This window comes from Hippoglossus stenolepis, chromosome 15 (assembly GCF_022539355.2).
Source record: "Hippoglossus stenolepis isolate QCI-W04-F060 chromosome 15, HSTE1.2, whole genome shotgun sequence".
NCBI lineage: Eukaryota > Metazoa > Chordata > Actinopteri > Pleuronectiformes > Pleuronectidae > Hippoglossus > Hippoglossus stenolepis.
In genome coordinates, this window is record NC_061497.1 from 14,362,687 (window position 1) to 14,384,118 (window position 21,432).

At 41.2% G+C, this 21,432-nt stretch overlaps 1 protein-coding gene across 3 annotated transcripts in view; it reads left to right on the forward strand.

The window, feature by feature from the left end:
- acsl6 (acyl-CoA synthetase long chain family member 6) overlaps positions 1–21,432 on the forward strand; it is a 40,218-nt gene that overhangs the window by 7,012 nt on the left and 11,774 nt on the right. For 2 of the 3 annotated variants that reach the window (XM_035177923.2, XM_035177924.2), the window contains exons 3-12: positions 10,187–10,407; positions 12,509–12,623; positions 13,614–13,678; positions 14,414–14,515; positions 15,129–15,228; positions 15,860–16,038; positions 17,734–17,766; positions 17,953–18,004; positions 20,324–20,397; positions 20,656–20,733. In XM_035177923.2, coding sequence (XP_035033814.1) covers positions 10,187–10,407; positions 12,509–12,623; positions 13,614–13,678; positions 14,414–14,515; positions 15,129–15,228; positions 15,860–16,038; positions 17,734–17,766; positions 17,953–18,004; positions 20,324–20,397; positions 20,656–20,733 — 1,019 coding nt within the window. Of the gene's footprint in view, positions 1–2,126; positions 2,339–10,186; positions 10,408–12,508; positions 12,624–13,613; positions 13,679–14,413; positions 14,516–15,128; positions 15,229–15,859; positions 16,039–17,733; positions 17,767–17,952; positions 18,005–20,323; positions 20,398–20,655; positions 20,734–21,432 lie in introns of all 3 variants that reach the window. The other variant, XM_035177925.2, reaches the window with a different exon arrangement.

Sequence of the window (21,432 nt, forward strand, 5' to 3'; positions counted from 1 at the left end):
GTTCCTTTCTTCCAAAAGAGGATAGGTTTTCAGCAGCAGCTGCACCGCATGCCTGGTTGCTAAGGGACGAACAACCGGTAACAGTTGGGGTTTTGGTTGGTTCATTAATATTAAAAGTTCCTGTTACAGGGTTGCAGGTGTTGCATATTTAATAACTGCTAGCCTAGCTAATCCAAATTGAGGCCTGACGTTGTTAAAACAGATGGAATTGTTGGGCTGAATAAATTGCCGACTACGTTAAAGCCACACGGGACCCTTTGTGGAGATTTATGACACTTTTGACTAATGTTTATTTAAAGAATTGTGGTGGCTTTGATCAGCCCTTTGGCAAAAACAAGAAAATGATTATATGTGTTAAAGTAATGGGCAAACCTATATATTCATTATTATACTAATAATGAATATATAAAAATGATAACTTTATTCATGTAGCACTTTTCAAAACAGATGTTACAAAGTGTTTCACAAAGAAAAACAATTTATACAAAATATCAAAGGCAAAAAGCTAATAAATGCAATGTCATTTAAAATCAGAGGCACCAAATCAGAGAGCAGATAAAATTATACAACATCATTTAAAAGTAATGGCAAAAGAAAATCCAAAATATAGAAAATTGTTGTCATGAGATAACCTCTTGAGATCATTTTGTTTTAATACAACAGGATACATGTTGAGCGTTAAGTCGTTCCTGCTCTCTAATCGATATCTATCTGAGTGTTAGGAGGCGAGTGTGTTTAGTTAGAACTCCGAGTCAGAGATGTGACTTTACATACACACAACACAAAGGTCTCAGCTCCCAGTGTAATCAATGTTAGCAGCCAGATCCAAATTCCTCTGAGTGGCTTATTGCTGTTTCAGCATTCAACACATCCTGTTCCATATTGTGGGATGCTGGGCAGTAATGGCTCGACCTAAAGTGCTGAACCAGGTCCGTCTGCCTCTAACCTGTACTTAAATAGTTCTCTTATAGATCGGTCCGTCCTCCAAGTGATGTACGTTGTTGTTTGGTTTTATCATCCAGCTCCTTTTGGATAAAAATCCTCAGTTTTGTTTGCTTCTTCATTACAATAAATGACCCTCAGGGAAATGAGAGAACCCCTCAAAAAGCATAATCTAATCATAAATTGTCATAGTTTGACTGCAGAAAAGACAAACTTTATCTTAATTCCTCGAAAAACTAATAATGTGGAGAGAGCAGCTTTCATCGTTGTCGGCCTGTTTTGGAGTCATACCTTTAAAAATGATGAAGATCTATGACAGGATGCACATTGTGGACCAGTTTAACAAAAGTGGTTTCCCTTTTTATTTATGTAATTTACTCAGTACAGGACATTCAAAAGAAAAACAAAGTTGAATATTTATTATATAAAATCTATTATCTTTTCTATCTTTATCCAAAAAGTAATCTCAAATAAGTGGAAAAATAATGTGTGTTGTTGAACCTGCTTTACCTACTTCTCACTTTGATAGTCAAATCAGACAGGGAGCAGCCTCATGTTGTGTTGGTGTGTATAAGCAGCGTTTGTTTACTGTACATACATGTGCCGGCTGGTCATGCCTCGTGCATCGAGGGTGTGTATTATTTAGGGAAGGTGAAGATGAGCGTGGCATAGGTGGGGGAGGGAGTCAGAGAGAGAGGAGAGTGAAAGAGAGAGTGGTGGAGGGAGAGAGGGAGGGGCGGTGGGTGTGGTGACGAGCGAGCGTAGCGTCTGTCGAGCTCAGGGTGGTGTGATACGGAGGCCATCGAGGACCAAACTAGGCCGGAACGCATCTCAGTGCTCTCCTCTTGCTTGGCTCAGCTTAATCTGGCAATGGAGAAGGTAATCTCTGGTTTGCACAGGGTGATGTGATATCCGCCCCCCTGACCCAACACACACACACACACACACACACACACACACACACACACACACACACACACACACACACACACACACACACACACACACACACACACACACACACACACACACACACACACACACACACACACACACACACACACACACACACACACACACACACACGGCTGTCTGTAAATGAATAAAAAAAGCCGAGCAGGATGTCTTCAAATAGCCTGTGGTAGAGTGAGGTTACTACTGTTCATCTGTCTCTGTGCTAATAGGCTGTAATCTCACCACGCTGGACTCTAATCACGAGTGACAGCCCTCAGATGGGCTGATGGGGCGGGACTTGAGGCTCGCGTTTCCTCCACTTTATTAAGCCTCAGAGGTCACAGGAAGTCTTGCTGTCCCATCCACAAGCCCTCCTGCCTGCACGGCCTGCAGTGCTCACACGGAACAACCTCCGCTAAGTGGCACATCGCCTCGTGTACAGGTGATATAAACGCGTAGAGGAGGAGCAGGGTTTCAGAATTCCAATGTTTCTTCAGGTTTTGCTCATTTTACTCCTTTATGTTTGCGGTAGCGTGCTCCTCCAGCCTTTCACCACTCATCAGGGACACCACCACTCACTTCAATTGAGCCATTTGTGGCAATGTTAATGTGGCGTTTAACAACTCACTTCCTCATTTCACTGAAACTCCCACCTCCGCTACACCTTTGGGAGAACTTTAACAAATCAGTATATTCCAATGCAAATTCAGCCTTTTTTTGTGAACCGATCTAAGATCCTCACACTGATCAACATGAATCATCTTAATCTAATTAAAGCAAATGTAGATCTTGTGGATGGACATTTAAAGATGTAAAAATCTCATTTGCATGTCTTGGTCCATTTTATTGCTCATATATGTAACACACAAATCTAACCGCAGCTCATTTCACAGCTGAGGTACATTTAGATATCTTCAAGTACACAAAGTTTATTTTTGTAATGCAGCTGTTCATGCACATTGTGCACACTAAAGGTTTTGTAAGAGATATCATACAGTTTGTGTTTTGTTCCCCTTTCTCTTCACATCTGTCAGGCTCTCCAGCTGAGTCTCTCTCTCTCTCGTGTGTGTGTGTGTGTGTGTGTGTGTGTGTGTGTGTGTGTGTGTGTGTGTGTCAACTCACATCTCCTGTAAACTAGACGTATATTGATGCTGCGTCAAGTTTTCCACAACAGCATTTTCATTCTTAGGCATTTCCTACATTTAACGCCGTCCTGATTCTGTTGTGTTTCAGATGAATTAGGCTGCTTGCTGTCTCCTTTAGATTAGGTACAATAAGTGCATTCAACCATGAGGGTACAAACCCAGAACAACAAGAATCAAGTAACTACAATTTGCTTCAAGAAAGCCAAACTCCAAAGTGCTATATGTAAGTGCCATATAAGTGCTACTAAATATATATATTATATATTTATCCAAGGTGTAGTCAGAAGAGATGTGTCTTTAGTCTGCGGCGGAAGATGTGTAGACTTTCTGCTGACGGGCTGGGGTGTAAGGTTTGACCATGTCCTGGATGTAGACGTGACCCGATCCATTCGCAGCACGGTACGCAAGTACTAGTGTTTTGAAACGAATGCGGGCAGCCACCGGTAACCAGTGAAGGAAGCGGAGGAGCGGAGTAGTTTGAGTGAATTTAGGGTGGTTAAAGACCAGTCGAGCTGCTGCATTCTGGATGAGCTGCAGAGGTCGGATGGCACTAGCAGGCAGACCAGCCAGGCGTGAGATGACCAGAGCCTGGACCAGAACCTGTGCCGCCTTCTGAGGGAGAAGGGGACGTATTCTCCTGATGTTGTGCACCATGTATCTACAGGAACGGGTTGTTGAGGCAATGTTAGTAAAGGAGAGTTGACTGTCGAGTGTCACACCCAGTTTTCGATGGTGATTGTCAGGTCGTGGGTGGGAGAGCCTTTCCCTGGAAGGAAAAGTAGTTCGTTTTTGTCAAGGTTTATTTTCAGATGGTGTGCAGACATCCAGAGAGATGTCAGTCAGACAAGCAGAGATTCGTGCTGCTACCTGTGTTTCAGATTGGGGAAAAGAGAGCATTAGTTGGGTGTCATCTGCGTAGTTGGGGTAGGAAAAGCCATGTGAGTGAATAGACCTCATAAGGCTGAGTATATTCTTTAAATTAGTATTATTCATACTTCTTTATACTGAACTTTCGTTGCTAAATTATACCGTCTCCGTTTCAAAAACATCACAGACAGATGAAAGGTAGGGTTATAGAATATTTTAAGGGACATCCAAGGAAATTATATCAACAACAACAACAAAAAGATTTTCTAAAATAAATGGAGAAGAGGAGTCTTCTTAACAGAGACAAGATGTTTGAAAATATAATTTGAAAGAGAAGGGATTAAAAATGTGCTCACCATCATTTTCAAAATGTTGAGTAAGTTGACTTCTGAGAAAAAAAACTTAACTCAACGCCCACTTACTCGTTTCTTCCAGAACATTTGACCACTTTCATGATCTTCGTCATTGGACGGAGCTTGCTCAGTTGTCGTTTGGCCTAAATATGGAGCTTGATCTCAACTTATAACAAACCTTTACTTCTGCTTTATTTGCTAATCTCAGTTACAATGTAAGACTCAGGTGTATTTGCTGTTGGTCTAAAACTTTCAATAGCAAAACTTAAATGCCCTTATTTATAGTGGTGTGATGTAACAGAGTACATTTACTTTGTTGCTGTACTTAAGTACATTTTTCATATAGCAATCACTACATAACAAAAAAGTAGCAGTTATCAAAACCGCAGTAGAAAAGTACAGGAGTTAATGTCGTACTTTTACTTGGGTCAATTTTGTAATTTAATTTTTGTAAAATGTTTGAGTACTTCCTCCACCACTGCTATTTCTCTAAGTGTATCTGTAGTTAGAGGTTTTTTCCTGTGAACAGCAAGTTTCCATCTTACCACACCAACAATCCCTCATTTTTGAGCAAAGACATCAGTGAACTGCACATTCATTCATGAGACCAATCAGCTAAATGCCCGACTGCAAATGAGTTTCTGCTGCAGGGACGACGGCGATAACTCGGTGTTCGTGGCGTGATGTGCTTTTCATTCCACAAATTAAACTCCGAGGTCTTTGAGTTCACATGTTGATAAAGGTCAGCGTTTTTTGCTGGCAGGGATGAAGATTTCCTGCTGTTCCTCTGTCACAGCAGCTGAAGCAACAGTCTTTCTAGGAGGCAACGGGGTTGGACTGAAAGACCTGTATGTGTGTGTATGTGTGTGTGTGTGTGTGTGTGTATGTGTGTGTGTGTGTGTGTGTGTGTGTGTGTGTGTGTGTGTGCATGTGTGTATCTGGGGTGACTTATTAAGGTTACTACAGGACAGAGAGTTTGACTCATTACTGTGCCACTGGCTTTGATACAAAGGAGGTGGAAGCAACTGAGCAAATAACCAAATAGGTTGCTCATTGTGGGAACTGATGGGTTTCCTTATAATTCAACCTCAATATTCTCGACCTTAAAGTGCCTTGAGATAATGTATGTTATGATGTGGTGCTATACAATTAAAGTTGAATTTAATTCCTCCAAAGTCATCATGCAAAAAATCATGAAAAACGCACAGCCTCAATAACTTAAACCAATATATAATATTGATATTGATAATATAATAATATAACCAGACTTAGCTGCCACTGTATATAAAACTGGGATAATTGATTCTTAAGACCTTTCCCCGCTTCCCACCCAGCACTCAAGTCTGCCCTGTGTCTCCACAGGCTGCCATCACTTATTCCTTCAGTGAAACGTACATGGCTTAAGTGAGTCATCAGATGTCGGCGTTCAGGTTCTGATTCTGCTGTTCTGAACTTCACCTTGTGTGTTTTAATCTTTAATATTAGAGGCAAAACCGACTGAGTTAAAACCGGACGATGAGCAGAGCAGAAAGAGTGAGAAACAATGGCGGCCTGTCAGATGTTTGTATCTCTCCTGGAGGCCAATTAGGTGTCTCGCAGGCTGCGGGTCTCCTGCTGCTGTTGCGCTATTTCGGGGCAGGAGGATGTGCTGTTTAAGCACGTCTGCACTGTGGCATTCGCTGGTTTGTTTTAACCCTGCAGGCTCCGCGTGTGCCAGTTCCTTTCACAAACGGCTGCCAGTATCAGGTGTCCAGATAGGAGTCAGCAGATGGGGGTGATTTGCAGGCTCACGGCAGTAAAAGCAGTTTGAATGTTTGCATGACTTAGCAGGGTTCAGCAACAAAGAAGTGTGTAACAGAATTAGATCTTAACACCTCATCTTACACATATACACTTGGAGATCAGTTGGATTCCCTCATGTAGAGTCGCGGAAGACACGCTAACAAGCAACAAAAGTAAAGTTCAAGAAGTTTGCTCATGTGTATATGTGCACAACCGTCATAAAAGAATAATTATTCCCCTGTCGAGTTTTTCTTGCAGTTTCCGTGATGCCTTGGTGACTCACCTGCTACAACACATATCATTGAGTCCTGAATCCACGAGTCTGGATTTGGGTCCAGGCCTGGGCCCCTGTTTCATCCCACTTTAGCTCTGGTCATAAAAGAAAAATGCCCCAAAAATATATTTAAAAAAATCTCCAACTATAACTTCATACTTTGCCATGAAGCAAAGAAACAGCATTAGATTATTTAATTGGATTTTTTAAACTTCACAGACTACATTTAAGTTTTAAATGGGCTCGTCACAATAAAGTGATCCACAGTGATTCCCCAAAATCCTCAGCCACTCTTTCTGTTAGTTTTCAGATTTAATGGTATGTGCATTTGTGCAATATGAAACAAAAATATAATAAAAAGAAAATAATAAGGACAAATGTTTTAGTTTGAGCTTTATAGAGGTAGTATTGTAAGTATTATTACTACCTGGGTTACTACAGAACAGAGAGTTGGGCATCAAACATTGCCGCAGGCGTGGGAAACAACAGAGCAAATGACCCGGTTTGTCCAAAGAGTGCGATTTGCATAATCATGCAAAATCTGTATGTGACTAGCTGAGCGCTCTCTGTATCCACAGCCTCCTCGGCTCCAGCTATCGGCACAGCGGTGTCAGTGGGTTATGGAGTCAGTCTATATTTAGAGCTGGTCCAGCGATGTTCCCCCTGTTCTGTCTCTGCCTTTCGAATGCAGACTAATCCACCGTGGCTCAGTCGTCACTGTGGCCGAGACCCATTAGCCAGCGAGCATGACACACAGCACATGCAGTGAAAATACATTAACGTCGTCAAAACCGCCCACTTCTGGTATAAGTCGTCCTGCAGTGATGCACAAAGGCTTATGGGAAATGTTTGTACTTTGATTGCAAAGTCAACCAGGCACAGTGGCCAACAAGGAGACAGTCGTGTCGGGGTCAGACTTTAACAACAGAAGAATTTAATCTCAAGCATAGATCTCAAGTTTAATCTCAATGCTGTGGCAGTTGTGGCCTTAAAAAGTTGGAAACTTTAACCACTCTTTATAATATTAGAGGACATAATAAATATTGTGTTCCTGCAGGTTTCATCAAAATCACACCAGTTATATCTAAAATATTTTATTATTATAATTAATATTCTCTGTGGAGCTGTTCAAAGGCATTAAACATGTATTATTAGGTTGTACATCCAACGTTTACATTCTGATCCCTCGTGAAATGAAGTCCTCGGATGTAGAACAGGTCAGACAGCTGTGTGTGTGTGTGTGTGTGTGTGTGTGTGTGTGTGTGTGTGTGTGTGTGTGTGTGTGTGTGTGTGTGTGTGTGTGTGTGTGTGTGTGTGTGTGTGTGTGTGTGTGTGTGTGTGTGTGTGTGTGTGTGTGTGTGTGTGCGTGTGTTGCACTGGTTGGTGCTTTTATCATTGATCTTCCCATCAGAGCTGATCAGATACAACAGCTGTACTGGAATATGGAACAACACAATGTTGTTGGATGTAAGTTATGTACTGTAATGTGGAAAATGATGCGGATGTGGCCTCTGTAGCACGAGCAGTCCGAGCAGAGCTTATTCTTTATTTAACGTGTGCATTAACAGAAATTAAACAGTGAACGGACATTTGTGTTTTGTGGGGATTTTGAAAACATCTGGCAATCCACACTAAAATGTGCCCGTTTCCACCTGAAGCTGTGTTACATTATAAAGTCCGTGTGACGGAGCCCAGCACTGTGAACAGTGGGCGACTCTTCACAAACGGGGGCAGGACAATTGATCCCACTATTAGATTTTGATGTTGTAACTGCTATCACTTCCATACAGTGTCCAACAAACAGTGTGGTTTAGTTCAACATGGGCAAGTGCTTACTCACCAGTATTTCCCAGCACTTGAATGGTTCTAATTACCAGAACTGCAGAGAAATAAAGAAGTAAGGAGTCCTGCGGAGTTAAAAAGGCACAATGCTGTTTTTACTCTCATGAGAGGATCTGTCATGTGTTGTGGTTTATCAGTTGCAGACGAGGGTTTCCATTTGAATAGAAACTAGAGTTGACTTAATGGTTTTAAGCACATAGAGTTTTGGAATTCACTGTAGAGCAGGTGAAGCGACTGTATGTGCGGATGCGTCAGTTGTAGATGTTGAATGTCTGCTGACGGCTCGTGTGTGTTTGTGTCGACTAAAAACCTGAGATCGTGTGAGCATTGGAGGAAGAAGCATGACGTGTGTGTGCTGATGTTCAGGAGTGTCAGGAACCTTAAGACCCATAAAGCAGGTGAACATGAATATGTTTTTTAATCTTCATAACATTTACCAGCATTGTGGATGAATTTTGTGACAATTCAAAAAAAAAAAGTAAAAAAAAAAGGCAATTACAAAACAAAACGATTTGATTCAATTGACAAAAGGAGGAGACAAAATATGAAAAAAAATGTGACTAATCTAGACACATAAGAAGATTATGAGACAGCAATGACCAAGGGAGGGAATTGGCAGTTAAGAGTTTCTGGTATCTAGTCAAAAAGAGAACGAGTTTGTTCCCACGGACTTAGATCATTTTGTGTGTGTGTGTTTGTGGTTGTGAGTGAGACAGAGAGAGAGAGAGAGGGAGAGCAGACAGGAAGTGATTCTGATTGGCTGTGAGCTGCAGCAGTGCCTGATTCGTTTGGTCAGGTGTTGCTATCTCTCACTGATTTCCAGAGGAGAGGGAGGAAACACCTTCAGTGTTCATGTGTGCATGTGTGCGTGTGATGGAGGCTGATCCTTAATGAGCTCTATGTGTTACATGTGTGTTTATGTGCTTTGTCGTGCCTCCTCTTCTCTGTGCCGCCGTAGAGATCATCTATTTTGAGCTGCTTTTACATTATGAACAGGAAGACCCCTCCTGCACCCTCTGTTTGAAACGATGTGTTAAAGTCACCGGATCTGGGTGGAGGAGCAGCGAGATCATATTTACTCATTTAACACTTATGACTGTCTTACTTATCACTAACAACTGTCAAAGTGTTTGAAACACACCTCATAGATTTGTCAACATCTGTTAAACCCACATTATACGCTGTGTTGGGGAAGCGGTTGCGAGCCCGCTCTGCCCTTCCTGCACAACAGTTTCATTAACCAACATTACATGTCATGTGGTTAAGTGTATCTGTGAATTGCGATTTGAAAGTCCCTCCTCTGCCTGTTTTGATCTGTCCAAAACAGATTCAGTGAAGTGTAAAGGTCTAACATGCCCTTTTATTTTGTGAAGGAATGCACACTTGTTAGCACATAGCTCATTACAAATAAGTTCTCTGATGCTATACTTTGCAGTAGTGGTGCTAGAAGATTAAAAACACATTGAACAGAGTAAGAGGAGAGTTTTATAGTCAATTTGGATTCTGTAGAAGTGTAACCAGGAGTTTCAGACCGTCACACTCTCACATCTTTGACTTTGGTTAGTTTTATTTGACTGCTGCAGTTCAGGGTCAGACCACTGACCAGACGTAGTGGAATTTGTGGGTTTGATTGTCATCCGCTTGCAGAATTTGATATATTTAGAATCCAGTCCTGATAATCGGTGTGTATTTTTACATCATTTCTATTCCTCAGCAGCTGTGGACCACAACCATCTAAGCAATTATTTAAATAACTTCCCTACCACACCTGATTTAGCCTAATGAGGTATTGATTAGGTATTGATCATAAAATCTGTGATTAAATGTCGTCCCACATGTCGATTTTTAATCTCTCTGTAAGAAAGTGAAAGTTCAGAATGAGGAAAAGTTTGTGACTGAAATATTAACTTTATTCAGATTCTGTTTGTCTTTTTCTTTATCTTATCGTACTTGCACACACACACACACACAATAAAAGCAATGTCTTGTTACAAATCTTAAGTCAACGACTGTCCACCTCCCTGCAGAGCTGAGTTCCACCCTCATGGAGAAGATGCAGGCCCAGGAGATGATGAGCGGCCTGAGGATACCGGAGATGGACGACATCGGCCAGTTCTTCCGCTCCCTGCCAACCTCCACACTGGTCGGCATTGGTGCTCTGACCGCCGTGCTGGCGTACTGGCTGGCCACCAGACCCCGGCCCATCAAGCCACCTTGCAGCCTGCTACACCAGTCTGAGGAGGTGCCTGTAAGGATGAAGCATGCGCACACACACAGAAAAAAACTATGTCGCCAACACTTTCTAAGTTTTCGTTTAAAAACTTTACCCACTGCACTGTACTCCATTCTGTGAAGCTGCCAAATCCAGATGAGGGAGGCTCTGATAATGATAATGATAAAACTGCTGATAAACCTCATTTCCCTTCAGTTGTTATCGACGTACGCTCTCGACAATAAGCCTCATGAGCAGGGCTGCTTTAGGTTTTCATGAGTGTCCTGGGTTTACTTGTCAGGTTCTAGTGGAGATTGTTGGGTCAGTAATTGGTCTGAGATAAGAGGAAGACCTGCAGACACCATGACATGTCTCTGTTCTTCTTTCTACTTTTAAGCAGACACAGTGTCCAATTACTGTACGCTCCTAAAGAGATGCTATAATTGAGCATCAATCAAAGATGACGCTCATTTTCCTAATAATAACACCGAGTGCAAGTGTGTGATTAAGTGACAGTTATTTATATGCAGCCTCTAGTGGTAAGAGCAAAGAAAAACTGCAACACGTCAACATACCAGCCCACTTATGTACGTGACCTCTAAATTAGTGAACTGAATTAATGCTGATCCAGCGATGCTGTTATATATACTGTACGTTTACCCTCAGAGCAAGAATCAATTTATAATTTTTACCTAACAATAATAACAATGATACATTTGTTTTTTAAATTTTATTATTATTATTATAATTTTTTTTATTCATGACTAGAATGGATTGGAATTACTTAGTTCTTATAGTGGGAATGTGAAAGAAAGGGGAAGTGGTCTGATTACTTAAATGATTTGTTTGTCACAAAACATAGTAAAAAAAAAATTAATGTTTAAGTATAATTTACTCATCAAAATATGTGCAATGTTAAAAAGTGAAAAGTAAATTGTTGATCAGCCCCTCAATCCGCTTCTGCTGTAAAATGTAATGGGTTCTTCTCAGGCCCCTTCCCTCCACTAAGTTTGTGGAAACCAGTTTTGTAGGTTTGGTGTAATCCTGCTACCAAACAAAGCAACTAGGATGGTACTGGAGTACTAATGGTACAACCCGAGCACACACCTACAGTTAAATTCCCAAGATCATGATATTTATTACCAAAATACCAAATTGCACACATTCATAGATATCAGTCTCCTAAATGTGCCCGATTTTCTTCAACAACAAACATGAATTATTCTCTGAGAAATCAACAGAACTTTTGAAAATCATAAAAAAGAACATCCTGGATCTGCCCCCTGATCCGGATCCATGCCAAAATTGAAAGAGCTCTTCCTTCACCACACCCTTCCACCAATAGTAATCCGTCCAGCAGTTTTTGTGGAATCCTGCCAAATAACAAACAAACAAAAGATGACAACCAAACCTGCTCTGTGGAGATGGAAACTAATTAGTGTCAGTCACTATTAAAACTTACTCTGTGTTGCTTGTTTTGAATTCCTAACCCAGATTTACCCTGGCTTACACGTCAGCCACCATCACAACCAAACCCACACACACGTGCTGTTGTTCACACAAACAGGTTTATGGTTAATGTGAAACTACTTTCAAAAGCCTTTTATGGCTATGAGCGTTTTTGTTTTTACACAAGAGACACACAAACACATTTTCCCCCTGGTCGGGGTTGTGTTGTGAGCTTCAGAACATGCCTGGCCCCATAATCTGTTCAGCCTAAATGACTTATTGTCAAAAAGGAATTTGCTTTAACTTTTCTTTGTCTTCCTCGGAAATTGACTCTAATCGCCCAGAATTCATCAGCGTTGCAGACACGGGGGATCGAAACGAAGCAGGGATATTTTATTATAAGCATTTATGAGCTTAACAAAAGAGTTAGATTATTACTGGAAGAACGAGGAGCAATTTTCTTCATACGCTCCCTCAGGTTTTGGGATCTATTCAACACCGTCTTTGTGATGGAGAAAAATCTGATCTTGTGTTTTTCATTTTTTCTAAATAAAAAAAATCTCACCTCGAGCAAACCCAACGTCTAGAGACAAGGGTGTGAAAACGTTGTTTATGGTGTTAAACACACACACTCTCTCTCGCTCTTTCTCTCTGTTTCTCTCTGTTTCTTTCTCTCTCTGTGCATCAGCATGAAGATGGTGGTCGCAGGTCCATGATGGGCGACGGATCCAAGCTTCTGACTCATTACCATGACGACGCCAGGACCATGTATGAGGTCTTCCAGCGAGGCCTCCACATATCTGGTGGGAACACACACACACGCACGCGCGCGCACACACACACACACACACACACACACTGTGGAGAGAGGTAGCACACCCTCCGACAGTCTTGTGGCCTGACCACAGAACATCCAATCATGTCGCTGCTGCTGTAGGTAAAACGAGTCCTCTGGTTGCCAAGGTGATGGCCATCGTTGCTAGGGGTAACAGTGTCAGGGCTCAGAGCCTGGGAGTTAAAGAGGAGACTGTAAGTGAGGAAGTGACTGACTCACAATGCAGAGGTACTTTTCTGCTCCGACCACACCTGCTCATGAGAGAGAGAGAGAGAGAGAGAGAGAGAGAGAGAGAGCTTCATCGTCCAAAGAGACTCCATCATTGAGCTTTATAAGTTAGTTTCACATCACTTTTTTTTATATAATGTATTTTTATAATCATATTAATCATAAGTTAAGATCAACAAAGCAGCACAAGGAAGTAGCAGCACAAGGGTAAAATGTAGTAAGAACAAAAAAAAGGAATAGAAATATAAAAACTTTTTACAATAAAAGAAGTAATATCAAACAAGCCTGTTTTTTAAATGTGTAAAATAAAGAAGGTTGTGTAACCTGGGTGCTGTGACAAGCAGAGCTTTTGTGTGTCACTTTTTTGTGTTACAATTACCACACAGGCAACCTATTTATTTCCAGTTTAACAAAATGCATCGCCCCTGAAATCCAGATCGTGTTGATAAGCAGAACTGGTGATTTCCATTTGAACTATAACAATCTCGTTTTAGTATTAAAATGAAATGAAGAACACTGCATTAAAATAAACATTTCACTAAATCATTTTTAATGGATAGTATGAAGAAATGTAAAAACGTGAAAAACATGTCATTGAAACCATGAAATATTCAAGGACTCTGTATTTCCCAGCTGGTTTTGGCACCACGCAGGTTCTAATGTTACATAAGATCTGTTTCATATATTTTAACACTAACACTCGTCTCATGTCTCATTGTGTGTTGAACAGGTGATGGACCTTGCTTAGGCTCGCGGCTCCCGAACCAGCCTTACAAATGGTTGTCCTACAAAGAGGTTGGTGGGATGTTGGCTCCTTGTAATGACGACAGCTGCTCTCCAAGCGCAGGAAAAATTTACCAGAGGCAAAAACCCTAATGAATGCTCCTAAGACCTGTAACAAATAAGAGTTTAGGTTGCTTTCAAAGTTGTGTCATTATTTGAAGATCTTTTCCATTATCTTAACATATTATTACCTTGTCATAAACATAAATAGCACTCGTCATTATTAGCAGTGGAGGCTCTGGCAGCTCCCAGAGCAGCTCAAAACTTTCCACGGCCCTCGAAGCAGTTTCAGGTTCCAGTAAATCTTTGAACAATAGACATTATTTGACCATGAGACCGGTGGGGGGTGGGAGGCAGGGTTTTTTCTTAAGTGACGTAATTTCGCTGTAAGTTGACTTACAGTGGAATTACCTCCAACACAGAAGTTTTTTTCTCCTTTTCCCGAGAAAGCTTGATAAGTCTGGACTTGTTTGCCCTCTCATTCAGACAGAAGGAATCTGTCTCAGTACATTACGTGTGTGTCTGTAATTTATTCTCAATGCAGGTTGGAAAATAGTGCGCCCCATACTATGACGCAGAATCAAATTGTCACCGTAGGACACTTTATTTAGTGTTAAATTGCAACACACTCATGAAGCCACACACCAAACGAGAAGAATTCCTGCCTTGTGCTGCAGTGTCTTCTGGTTTTTTCGTTTTTGTTCCACTTGGTCCAATCTGCTGCTGTCCCTTCTTCCCCTTCCGCAGGTCACAGCCCGGGCCGAGCATCTGGGCTCCGGCCTGCTGCACCAGGGCTGCCAGCCGAACCCCAACCAGTTCATAGGGGTGTTTGCCCAGAACAGGCCAGAGGTGACTCACTCTTTGTCTCACGGTCTGCTTCTCTGTGTCTCACGATATGGGTTCATGATATAAACACATGTACTACACACTGTTCTGCTCATAAACCTGTATGTAAAAGATGAACATTTTTTTTGCCTAAATTGTAAAAAAAATACTAGATATATATGCAGGGCGATATATTTCATGTATATTTAAGTCCTCCCTCTGTGAAAATCCTGTTTTTAGACATGTCCCCCCTTGTGCCTTTAATCTGATAAAAGACATGTTTTGAACAAAATAAGCAGTCAACACCATGACTGAGTTTTTCCACAGCAGTAGAGAAACGCCAGTCGGAGATATGAATAGAATCAAACAGTTTGTGATGTCACATCAGAAACAAAGCTGTGAGGGAGGAGAGACAGGAAACAGGGGATCATGAAACGAGGAAGGTTGAAAGTTACATTTAAGTCATTTCAAGGCCATGAGAGGAATTTAAATTTTGAGGAACACCAGAGGAGGTTCAGGGGGTGTAATAAACTACTGGAGCAGGACTTCAAGCAATGAAATAAAAGCATGTGTCTTAATGTTAAGTCTTTACACTCTAACCGTTGACCTTTGACCCCTGGCTTGTGTGTGATTGTAGTGGATCATCTCAGAGTTAGCATGCTACACCTACTCCATGGTAGTGGTTCCCCTTTATGACACTCTGGGCCCAGACGCCATACGGTTCATCATTAATACTGGTAAGAGCACACGCACGGACGCACGCACACACACACAGTCAATTCTGTATGACAGCACTACTCAAACTTATGGAAACCCATTTCTGCCAGTTAATAAAAAAAAAAAAGATGAATGCTTGGTCAAAATTATAAAAGATAGGAAGTCCAAATTATGATTAAGTTATTAAATAATTATTTTGAGTTTTGAAGTCATTATTTTGAGACATTTTCTCGATTATGATTCAGAAGAAAAATGGAAATGAGCTTCCATACTGACTACTCTTAAGAATAGAGTCACTCTTTATTCACTGGAGGTATTTAAAAGGTGTTTCAGTACACGTCATGTTTGGCCTTTTAAACAGCTCATCACTTTGACTGACTAGATTTTTGCAGCAGATCTCCACTTCTTGCCATATCCATGCACAGTGTGTTCCCTGCTTCCTAAAAGCTTGTTTAATGACCACAAATGCTACAGTGACAATCGTACAAACAGTGTTTTTATGTCTGAACTGAACTAAATATAAGTGTTGGAGCCAGAAATTTACTTAACTGAAGATTAAGTCTGGGTTGTTTTTTGTCTTGTTTTGTTTTTCTTATTCTGCCGATAATCACACAAGGGTGCGTATGCTCTTGTGTGCTCGTGTCATTTCAGCGGACATCTCCACGGTCATCTGCGACAAAGTAGAGAAAGCTCAGGTGCTAATAGATAACGTGGAGCGGAAGGAGACGCTGGGCCTGCGAAGAATCATCCTGATGGACGCCTTCGACAACGCCCTCGTGGAGCGCGGCAGGGACTGCAGCGTCCACGTGCAGGCCATACAGGAAGTGGAGGTGAAAAAACAATCCCTGTGGGTCTGGTGGGGGAAATGGATGAGTCACAGTCTTGAGAAGTATGTCTTACGGTCATATACATGTATGTATGCATATGAAAGGGCTGCAGTCTTTCACAGAGGCTCAAAAATACTAAAATAGTAGAGTGGTTCAAATTTTCTACGGCGCCAATCCAGAATAATGATATTTACATCTCGTATCTCAGCATATTCTGGTGCTCGTTAATTTACAAGGTTTGCACGAGTTTCACCTCAACACAAATCAAATGAGTCATATATATAGAACTATTTAAATTATCTGAAATCTCTTATATGTGAATGAATCCAATCAGGATTTCTCATATGCAACCCGGAAGCTTTCAGAGGAAGTACTGCTCACATGTAAATCTGCACAATAACACCATAGCCTATGTGAAGAAAAAATAAAAACTAGTTGGATGTAAATGCCACTAATTGCTTTTAATCTCAAAGCAATCCCATAATCAAATTCAGTTTGGGAGTGAAACCACATTTAAATCCACTGTATCCGTATTTTAAATTACTCACACTGATTCATAACAGTCCTCTTAGTATGTCAGATTTTTTTTAAATCAAGATCCATGAATTATTTCCTAGGAAATCTGTGAAAATGTCAAACAAAAGCCTCATCTCTCATAAAGAAAGAGATTCCTGGACCTGCCCCTTTGTTCAGATCTGTACCAACATTTGAAGGATTCTTTCATGTCATATCCTTCCAGCAAGTTCCGTGGAAATGCGTGATCCTGCTGAAACCTCACCCTCACATACCTCCACTAATTTTGAGCCATAGGCGCATTAATAAGATCCACATTCACACAGGCCTCTGTCTGGTAAGGTGATTGCTGCCAATGGTTAATCCATACCTGTCGGTGAAAGAGATTTTAAAATTCCTAAATCACCACAGTGATTGTTAGCAGCGACACCACAACCTGCCAGTCACAGCAAAGTTGGAAATGCTCCCAGCACGCTCTGGAATTCTTTGGCATGTTACATGAGATCTTTATCGACTCATCCCCGACTGCGTGGAATCTGGCCGTGTCCTTTCACTCACAGAGTGCACATTAATATGGCCCTCTGTGTGCGATGTGGGTATTTTTAGTAAATGTACTGCTTGTAATATAATAGGTAGAATGGGAGTAGCTGACAATCACATGTACATAATTGTAATTTTTCTGCGATGACCAACCTCAGCGTGACGCCCTACCTTCATGGAATTCAAACGACTTATTATAAATGCTGCTGAACCCGACCTCTGTATGAGCAGGCCTCTGAGCATGTTTACTCTGCGTCGACATGGATCCACATAGCTTTGGCCTTTGGTGACCGGACGATGACGAATCACAAATGATCAGGACAAGACTGACTCACATTTATTTTTAATTTTATTTATCCTTAACCAGGAAGGTCCCATTGGGACACATTATCTCTTCTTCTAGGGCAAGATGGGCAGCAATGAAGTAAAAGTTTTAAATATAAGTACAAGCAGGGACATATTACACACACACACACAAAAGATACAAAAACAGAGAACAAACGGAAACACGTATGACACGGTAGAAACTATTGTTGCCATTCTTGATTCAAGAAGGGCAGCATCAGATCTCAGGGAAATTACACTGGAGAATTACGTTATTCTAATGCCTTTTATTTATTTGAGTAATTTTTCTTTTCCTCACAGGCTCTGGGCAGAGAACACTACAGAAAACCTATAGTAAGTATTAATTCACAACTCTGTACTGTGCAACAACATTTATAATCTGATCTGAAATATCTCCTCAACTTTTAGATTATGGATTAGATGGATATGAATGCATCTTGTGTTTGTAGAAACTAGAAGAAGTACCTGATTGAGTTACATGTCTTTAGATTAACATTGATATTTTTCTTTTCTCTGCAGCCACCAGCACCAGACGACTTGTCCATTGTCTGTTTCACCAGTGGAACCACAGGTATCAATTGTTTAAATTGTGAATAACCTGGTTCATTTGTGTTTTGTGCAGAGTAAATTCAAAAATGGGAACATGTGCAGTGCAGTTTAGTGGCTAACAGCACAACTAGTATTTTTCCTGAGACTGTTACTATCTATTCATTTTTGTAATTTTCCATTATGTTAATCACACTTTTAATGAGAAACAGGAAAATACATGATGTGTGCTCAATGTCTAGAAATGCTAAATTTAGATGAAATAACTGCCTCTGTGCATCCCAATGCAAAAATATTTCCCCATGGTGCACTGTGCAATATCAAGAAACAATATAGTTATATGTTTTCTATGTATTACTTTTTGGGGGGGGCATATTACTTGCAGCAGTTACACGTTACCTGACCAGAGACTGCTCCTTCACATTCAGCAATGTGCTTGTGATTGTTTTTGTTCTCTCTATTTTCTATGTAATTTATGAAAAGAGTTCACTGCAGACATCAAAACATGTGGGCGGGTCACTTCCAACACGATATCTGATCGATTAAACACTCGCCCGCATTATTAGTTGCCAGGTTGGACAAAACAACCTGCCGTCAAGGACACACCTGTCCTAGAAATGAAAGGTTTTTAGTCAAATTCTTTTCCAGGTCAGTGGACTGACGGTATTCTCACCACAGTCTGCTGAGTTAAAAAGTCAAAGCGTAAACACTCTGCTGGCCTCGCAGGGAGTTGCACACATGTCTCACTAATAACAGAAAGGAGGTGGCTGCTGAATCCGTCACCTGCCCTTTGCTCAGTGGATAAAGCGTGTCACCGTCAACACAGGCAGGTCCAGGCAGCGTGCCAGTTCAGACTGGGATTGCTGAGAATGAAAGACATTTACAGTAATTAATGGTAACGATAAAATCAAGTTGTTCACTGTTCAAAATTGTATATTTGAAAAGCATTTTAAGACGGGTAATATGCACAAAAATGGCACATAGAGGGGTTTATGGAACCCCACTGTTTAGTTGAATAAGATTAATAACAGCTGAAAACTATGCAGAGCAATTCTATTATCAATGCTTTAAGATATGTTTTCTTAAGGCTGCAGTTTTTAAATCCAATATATGGTTATAGATGAAAGCAAACCACAGGGCAGCTCTTGCTCCTCCATTATGCCTTGAAACAATAATACTAATTATAATAATTATAATGATAATAGTAATAATAATAATACTTGATGAGGAGGAACTGGCAGATGAGCAATTACTATTAATACAATCCAGTTTGGTCCAGGGAGAAAGACAGGAAAGACAAAGTGACCTGTATTTCTTGTGTCGGTTAACAACATGTTCGGTTGTATGTCTATTTCCCTACATACAAAGTAAGTACAAAAAAACAAATCCAGTTTCATCACATTAGCAGATTAAATTGATATCAACAGAATAAATGACCCTCTCCCTCTATTTATCATATAAACGTACACATCTGGACCCCCCGGCATGTTCTGACGTGTAGAGCCATTATCTCCTCCCCTGCAACCAGCCCCTGCAACCAGCAGACAAGGGAACCAAAGCCAGGTCATGTGAGGACACACTGGTGTCAGTTTACAAACGACTCAGGGTTCCACTGGTGTGCTGCAAACGCTGCCACCTGCTGGCACTGAGGGAAACGGCCCGCCACCGCTGCATTAATCAGCTCCAGGTTTCCTCACAACACATGCATTTCCCGAGAAACTGTTTAGAGCTGTGTGAGTCACACAACAGGTTCAGACAAAGGATCTTGGTTTATGTAAGAGTTTTTAGATCACTGTGTGTGTGTGTGTGTCTGTGTCTGTGTCTGTGGCATCAAGGAATCCGATGACATGACAGTAAATGAGAAGGTCTTTATTAGGAAATGCCTAATCAGTATTACAGGGATTTCTTTCACATGGCTTCAGTCTTCAGTTTATTTGAGTCGTTATTCAGATGTGTATTTAAAGGTTTTACAGGCAAACAAACCAATATTCGCAGATTTGAATATCTCACACTATTGCAGCTTGATTTTGGAAATAATGAAAATAGTAGCATCAACTCAGCATTTATACATCATGTGTATTTGTGGGTAAAGATATCAAATGCTCTGGTCCATTAAAGCAACTCTTGCATTGCCTTTTCTAAACCGGCCTGTTTAGACCGGCCTGTGTGTTTGGCCTGTGGCGATGCTGGTTGCAGCTTTTCTCTCTGAAACTGTAAAAGTGACCTGCAGTTATTGAGCGGCGACTGAAGACCTGCTGCAGGACTCCAGAGAGCCAAAGAGCGGTTCACCTGTTCACCAGAGTTTCACTTCCGTCATGTGTGTCTTCTGTCTCTGCTTACACAGGAAACCCAAAGGGGGTCATGCTAACCCATGGGAACGTGGTGGCTGATTTCTCAGGCTTCCTCAAAGTCACAGATGTGAGTGACCCATGATTCTTTTTTGTCATTTGATATCATCCAGTTTATATATATATATATGTGTGTGTGTGTGTGTGTGTGTGTGTGTGTGTGTGTGTGTGTGTGTGTGTGTGTGTGTGTGTGTGTGTGTGTGTGTGTGTGTGTGTGTGTGTGTGTGTGTGTGTTCTGCTCCATGTCCTGTTTTCATTAAATTCACAGTTTGTTGCGAAATCCTTTTTATGGCCATTTGATTGAGTCTCCTTTTCTTTTCTCCTGCAGAAAGTCATTTCCCCCAACCAAGACGATTGCCTCATTTCCTTCCTCCCACTGGCTCACATGTTTGAGAGACTCATTGAGGTAATTGGGCTGAATAGAGATGTGCCACCACAGGAATGCAGCAGTTATAGATCAGAATGTGTTCATGATAGTCAAGCTGTTAGGATACTAGCAGGTCAGAGGAAGGATCAGCAGCATGACATGGAAGGTGGGTGGAGAGAGAGAGAGAGAGAGAGAGAGAGACACTCCTTTTCCCTTTCCTTTTATAAGTTTCGTTTTCCAACTCATGGGGATAAATGCCATGCCAGGCTTTTTCACCCAGTGGAGCCATGTTGCATCATTTCCTAGTCTAAAGAAGCACCCACCCTCATACGCACACGCACACACACACACACGCGCACAAGCAGATGTCTGATAACATTCACATCCAAATGCCCTGTTATTGAAAAAAAAAGTCATGTTATCACAGGAAACCAGAGAACCTATTTAAATATCCTGGCAGGGAGCTATTTACTGTAAAACCATGGGTTTATCTGCAGCTGGTCACAGTCACATTTCTCCTCTCCTGTAAATCCACCACACTTTAGATCCAACCATATGTAAATGTATCTCAAGTGATTCATTTATTTTATTTTATTTTGTATTTTTTGTGTCCGTCCAACTTTGTGGATGACGACAAATAGAACAGTTGGCTTCCAGACCTGAGGCAGACGTCTTAACTGATGGCAGGAGGATGTTGTTTTTACCGAGAATCCCTGAAGCTGAAGCCACTGGTCAAGC